At 54.4% G+C, this 6,455-nt stretch overlaps 1 protein-coding gene across 5 annotated transcripts; it reads left to right on the top strand.

Annotated features, from left to right (window-relative positions):
* The first annotated feature begins 1,908 nt into the window (after positions 1-1,908).
* LOC308488799 (uncharacterized protein) lies at positions 1,909-5,502 on the top strand. 5 transcript variants are annotated; one of them, XM_081028934.1, is made up of 4 exons: positions 1,916-2,473; positions 2,801-2,915; positions 3,658-4,065; positions 4,627-5,502. In XM_081028934.1, exons 1-3 carry the CDS (start codon positions 2,100-2,102, stop codon positions 3,706-3,708), a joined length of 540 nt encoding a protein of 179 aa, XP_080885060.1. In that variant the 5' UTR covers positions 1,916-2,099; the 3' UTR covers positions 3,709-4,065; positions 4,627-5,502. The 5 variants fall into 5 exon arrangements, with proteins under 5 accessions (XP_080885063.1, XP_080885060.1, XP_080885061.1 ...); XM_081028935.1 differs by having other exon boundaries at positions 1,951-2,473; positions 3,658-3,770; XM_081028936.1 differs by having other exon boundaries at positions 1,951-2,473; positions 3,658-3,766.
* The last annotated feature ends 953 nt before the right edge of the window (positions 5,503-6,455 follow it).

Genomic DNA, 6,455 nt, shown 5'->3' on the forward strand with positions numbered 1-6,455 from the left:
AGTACACTGGGACACCACACAGGGCTGTGAGCGCCGGGTGCAAGAATCACCTGGGCCACCTTGGAGCTGGCCATCGCACCTGCCAACACCCCACAAGTACCAGGGAGCTGATGCAATGCCTCAGAAGTCAACTTAGACCGGGCTCGCTCTTTACGGCCATCTCTCTGCTACCTCTGGACAAAAGAAACCCACAGCTAGAGACCAGCAAATGAGAAGAAATCTATTATCCTCAGGAAATTGGCTCCCGGCCATCCCACTGAGGGACAGTAATCACAGAGGCCCTTCAAGTGGCAGCTGAATGAATAGTAATGCACCAGCTGCCGCTGGGATGCTTGTAACAATGAGGTAGGTGGGCTGTGGGGTTGCTGTATCCGCCTGCAAAGGCACATTGGGGCGGGGCGGGGGACCACCTCTCCTGTGGCTCCTTTCATGGGAAGCCGAATGGAGTGGGTCTGCTTTCAGCCTCCAGACGGTTTTCAGCCTGGGGAGAGCCGAAGTCCCCCAGCCTCCCTCCCCCCCCCCCACGTCCCACTTTGGGGAGCAGGCTGGGGAAATGGCCTGGGAGAACAGGGCTGGCCATAATGGGAACTGGCCAGCTTTCTTGGCAGCCAAGAAAGCTGACCAGAAGGCTGAGCAAGCTGACCAGAAGGCTGAGGGGTTGCAATGGCCAGTTTGGACGACCTCGAGGACATCACTGATTCCCTAAGACCCTGGGGGCAGTCTGGTTGTTAAGGGCAGATGACCAGGGTTGTTGAGTGACCTTAGGCAAGTCTGAGCCCCTAAGAAATAAGCACAACGATACCGCATTCCTGGGGTTGCTTTGAAGGTTAAATGACACATGTACAGGAAAACAAGCAGCACAGAGCCAGGCACCTGGCCAGCCAGGCGGCATTGTGCTTCCCCACTTCCCGCAAAGAGTCAGGGCGTTGGGCTTGGCTAGCCTCTGGGTCCTAGACCGCACTTTCCACGGTGGCAGCCACAGCCCCGCGTGACCACTGAGCACTTGACTAGGGCCGTCCTTTAAATGTGAAATACACACTGGATTTCAAAGACGCGTTAAAAAAAATAAAGTTAAATCTCCCATTTAAAATTTGTATGTGATTATACATTGAAATGATAACATTTTTGATATATTGAGTTAAATAAAATGTACTGTTAAATGTGGCTACTAGGACACCTGGATTTACGTAGGCGGCTTGCAGTGTGTCCCTATTGGACACGGCTGTCCTAGGTTGTGTGTGTCTCCGGGTCAGGGCTTCGGGCCAGAAGCCACAGGCCGGCCCCTGCTGGGCTCCCAGGAGCGCACGTGGTGAGGATGTTCTCAGCGGTGAAAAGCAGGGATGCTTTACACATTATCCTCACGTAAGCCTCACCAGAGAGAATGTGAACAGAAGCTGAGGCCGGCTGAGCCGTCACCCACCTGAGCATGTCCTGAGATGCGCGTCCGTGGGCGGGAGGCGGACTCAGCCCCCACGCGGGAACATTTCCTGTGGGGCAGACGAACGTGCCAAGTGCGCTATACGCACTCTTATTTCATCCCCACCGTAATCGTATTAAGCAGGGATGGTTATTGTCATTTCCAGTTTTTGCAGGTGAGATACCTGAGACCCAGAAGCTAGGGCTACAGAGCTGGCAGGTGGCAGAGCCGGAATGGATGTGCTCAACACTACATGACACCAGCCGAGCCCCTCTCCAGAGTATTCCAAGCAGGGCTGCTGGATTTAATAAAACAAAACAGGTTAGTTTTAAATTCAATTTAGTTTGAATTTCAGATCCACAACGAATAATTTTTTTTTCGGGATGTCTCATCAACATCTCGCCGGCTGCGGCCCCTTTAAGACGGCCTTGGAGGACCAAGTTGCAAAGCCCAGGGCGACTCTCTAGCTATCATCTCGATGGGAAGCCGTCACTTCCGGGCGGAAGTGCGTGTGCGCTTCGGTTTCCGCCCGGGGGTGAGAGGTGCGTGGCGATGCGACCTCTCTCGTGTCCGACAGTGGGTGCCCCCTCGGCTCTGGCGGGACGCCGGCCCCCGGCCCGGAGGGTGACGCGGGCCCTTTGCTGCCACCAGCGCTAGTTGCGGCTTCGGTCCCCGCCCCGGGATGGTAACGAAGCTCCGCCGGCGGAGGGAGGCCCCTCCCTGGGGCCTGGGACGTCGGGAACCGCCCCCCGCAGAGCCGCGGGGCCTGGAGGCCCGAGGAGGCCCCGGGAGCGAGGCCCCCGCGGGCGGCAGAGTTGGGGTGCGCGGTGCAGGGGCCGCTGCAGCGCGGGGCCGCGGCCGGGTGCCAGCGCGGGTGTCTGGCCGCGGAGGCCGGAAGGAGGCCGCCCCCTGGAGCGCGTGCGACGCTGTCTCCCCGGGTCCTGTCGGGAAACGGGAACGCTCCAGCCCCGGCCGGCGAGGGGAGGCGTGCGGCGGCCGTGTCCTCCTGCGCCTGGCGGGTGAGACCTCTCCGGGACCTCGGCCGGGCGGATCCAGGTGTGTGCGCAGCGCCCGGCGTGGACATTGAGTGTCCGAGGCCCACGGTCCGGGGAAAGGCTGCTGTGTTGCTGAACCCGCCCGGTGGTGGGGGCAGCCCGGTACCAGACGGCCCCACCCTGACCGACAGTAAATGCCCGGGAGAAGCGTCTCCTGGGTTTTGCATTTGCAGTAACAGGTGTGAGCATTCTAGCAGTCGTTTGATGGTCATGTATGATACTGCAGACAAGACCGAGCGCTGCGACGCGCAAACCGCTGCGCCCTCGTTCTCGGGCGTCCGGGGAGAGTGTTCGTTTAATAAGCACTTCTTGTTGTTTTGACCCCAAGCGCCGTCCTGAGTGTCGCGGATACAGAGATGAACCAGGCAGCCATGGCCCTTGTCCTCAGGGAGCTACAGCCCAGATGGGGACACAGATTAAGTGATGGCACTACGGAGCGTGAGGTGAGTGCCCTGGGGAAGCACAGTTCTATGTGAATGTGTCACATGGAGCCCGGCAGGCATTCCAGCAGGTGGGATCCTTGAGCTGGGCTCTGCGGGATGAGTAGGAGTTCGATGGGCCGCCCGTGCAAAGGCACAGTGGCCTAGTAAGTGTGGCTAGGGGACGACCTGAAAGAAGGCCACTGTGGCCCAGGAGGCAAGGTGGAGAGCAGTGCGGAACGAAGCAGGCGCGGTGGTGAAGGGCCACATCACACAGGGCCTGGGGCTCATGGGAGCATTTGGTGTTTTCTAAGAACATGGGAGGTCAGTGTGGGTCTTCCACCAGAGGATGACCTGCTAACATTTGTAATTTTAAAAGAACGTTAAGTCAACTGACTCTGGGTGGTGAACACACAGTGGGATTTATAGACGATGTAATACAGAATTGTACACCTGAAATCTATGTAAATTTACTGACAATTGTCACCCCAATAAATTTAATATATATTAAAAAAAAAAAAAAAAAAAAAGAACGTTAAGTCTAGCCCAGTGCTGTCCAATGGAACCCTTTGCAGGTATGGAAATGGTCTCTACCTGCACTGTCTGGCAGAGCAGCCACAAGCCACAGGGGGCTGTTGAGCACCTGCAGTGTTTTGAATGACATTTAAATGTAGTGGCGGCCATGGTGGCCAGCGCAGGCCTAGAATGTATGGAGGGAGCGGTGACACCTTTCCTGCCACCATGACACACAGGTGCCTTCTTACAGCTCCTGTCCCTCCTCCCTTTCTCGGGAGAACCCTGTGCTGCTGTCTCCTGAGGAGCGTCCACACCGGCAGTGGCTGCTTGTGGAACCTGGCATTTGTATTTTCGTGGCTGTAGGTTAGCCTGCTCCTCGCGAAGCCGCCTTCTTCCTTCTGCCTGTGCCTGTTTTGTCGTCAGCACGTAGACTGAGGAGTGATGTCTTCAGCACGTTTAAGTGCCTATAGCGGTCAAAGCATGGTGCCTGCGCTCTGGAGGGATGTGAAGGAGTGGCCCCTGGTGTTACAGGGCGTAGAATCGAGAGAGGTAGACGGGCAGGGAGCTGTGGAGCAACGGGAAGGAGCCTTTTCAGTGGGACCCGTCAGGATGTGACCCCGTAAAGGCTGTTTCCAGCGGATGACACATGTGACAAAAGGCAGGAAGCATGAAAGTGCTTGGGAGGATGTGGGGACCTCAAGCGTTGGGGACCAACTGGGGAAAACAGACAGCTAGAGGACGGCAAGAACAGTGTAGGGATAAATAGGTCGGTGCTGGGTCAGCGGGCGGTTTGTCAGTGCAGGTTGACTGTGGCTTGTTACGGGCTGGTTGCTGAGGAAGGTACCAGTGGTGATGGGCAGACGGCGGGCAGACGGCAGGCCTACGGCCTGCACAGAGACGGGTTAGGAAACCGGCGATGGCCTTGAAGTAGGAGGGGCCTGCCCCGTAGACTTGGAAGAGGGAGGGGCTCACAGAAGTAGGGGCACGCCACATTCTGGGTGGGAGGTAAACTTGAGATTTTGGAGGCTAATTTAGGGCACTGGCAGTTTTCCATTCTCTAAATGCTCTGATTTGGCAGAAGCAGAATGAAAACTGACAAGGTGTGCTTGCTTTGCAGGTGAGCTTACTGGGATGTGTGTGTGCTGGAGGAACATCTCATTTCATTTCTGCCTGATTTTCTGTGCCTGAAATATAATTGTTTTGTGTTCGGACCTTCCAGGTTTGTTTGGTTTAATCCTTAACCACGTGATTTTTGAATGAGGACCGGCGTAAGACCTTGTTTGGAACGGGTGTAAATAAAAGGAGTCAGACCCCGAGGAGACTTCTCGTGCCCTTTGTGGTTTCTGTGCCCGGTGACGGTGTGTCTGAGCGTGTCACCTCTGCTGCCGTGCTGTGGGAACGGAGGACGGTCTGCCAGAGCTACTCGCCCTTCTCTTAGGAAGTGTGAGCGCCTGGGGCACGCCTCAGCCTGAACTGTCAAGGAATGGGGACACGTGGAGGGAGGTGGTCGTTGCTGATAACCCAGCCGGAAGGGGGGTGGCCACCGTATTGAGAAGGAGCACTTCACTTTGGGTGGAGTTTGCCAGACCCGACTGCTGACCTCAGGAATGGTCACCGGGAACTGCCAGCACTGCCCATTTCCGCCCATCTCTGCTTCCTCGTGTGCATTGCTCATCCCGTCCGGCCTCTTGCTTCAGCCTGAAACCAGGCCCACACTTCACCGAGGGCACTGCCAGCCTTCTGCAGGGATGAGCCCCTCCGTGCCTCAGGGTCTCCGCACGGGGCTGCCTGGCACTCACATACCCTTTGGGCCACCTGTACCCGTATCCTAGTCCCCCGGGCCCGCGAAACAGCCTCGGAGCCTCAGTGGGGTTTGCTGTCGGCGCTTGTCTTTTGACCCTTGTTGTTTTCACATTTGGGCCACTCCCAGATCTCAGAGCACGCAGCTCAGTACAGGTAGCGTCATGTTCTCCCACGTGCTTGTCTTTAGAGGGAGAAGGTGTAATCATCGCCCAGGTTAACATGAAGATGTGATGTATCCTGTGGGAAACAGTATATGTTGGTATTTCTGGAATAAATTTGGATGCTCCGTTGCTGCCTCGTTCTCCTGTGGTGTTTTTCTTGGGTGCAGATGTTCACTTCCTCCCACTGGCTCCGGGCAGGGCTTTGTCTGTCCATCCCTGGTGTCGGTCCTTCATGGAATGGCCCCAACTGGCCCAGGTGTGGCGATGGCGTACTAGTTTTCCCCAAAGACCCCAGATTTAAAATAGGCTGCAGTGTATCATTTATGACTTTTGTTCCTCTGGAACGTGTAAGAGGGTTAAGGCAGACAGGAGTCCAGTCTTTGAAAGAGGTGCCACTTTCACTGGTAACAACGGATAATGAAACGTGTGGTCTCTAAGAAGTAATTTTTCAATGTTAAAAATTGCTATGGGACACAAAAGGCCTGTAGCAGAAAACTGAAAAGTTGAACTAAAGGATAGTCAGATCAAGTCAAGATTTTTAACTTCTCTGTTTAATAGACAAGATTGGTATTTCAGGAGACTGAAATGATAGCAATGCAATAATTAGGTTTGTTAAAACAGTGGAAATATTTGAAATGTTTGTCTTTAGAGGTTAATGGTGATTAAGAAATGTTTCTATTTTATTTGTTTTATTGTCATCATAGAGTTTTCAATGAAACAATTCAGTTGAAATAAATGACAGTTTTCATCTCCAAAAAAAAAAAAAAAAAGATTTTTAACTTCTCTCTTTGTCCACTAGAGGATGCAGTCTCACACCAGACTGTTCTCTTCTACAACTTGGCACAAAGTTTTTTGTTTTTCGGATTTTTTTAAGAAAATAATTTCGCCAAGGCCTTATTTCACTAGAATGTTATGCAGTAGGTTAATCCGCGGGCTTGGGCTCTTAGGAATCAGCCAGGGTGCCCCAGTTGCATACAGTTCCTGGGAAGTGTTTATCATGTCAGGGACCAGCTGAACCATGTGAGGTCACAGGACATGGCCCCGCATGCGGCTTTTGGGGACAGGAGCACGTTCTAAAGCAGCT

The sequence above is a fragment of the Rhinolophus hipposideros genome (genome assembly GCF_964194185.1).
Source record: "Rhinolophus hipposideros genome assembly, chromosome: 20".
NCBI classification, from domain to species: Eukaryota; Metazoa; Chordata; class Mammalia; order Chiroptera; family Rhinolophidae; genus Rhinolophus; species Rhinolophus hipposideros.

Excerpts from the sequence above, each read along its gene's own strand:
- LOC308488799 (XM_081028933.1), top strand. The coding sequence starts at position 2,100 with ATGGTAACGAAGCTCCGCCGGCGGAGGGAGGCCCCTCCCTGGGGCCTG. Across the intron at positions 2,474-2,800 it reads CCTCGGCCGGGCGGATCCAG|CGCCGTCCTGAGTGTCGCGG; the intron begins GTGTGTGCGCAG and ends TTTGACCCCAAG. Across the intron at positions 2,916-3,770 it reads ATGGCACTACGGAGCGTGAG|GTTAGCCTGCTCCTCGCGAA; the intron begins GTGAGTGCCCTG and ends TCGTGGCTGTAG.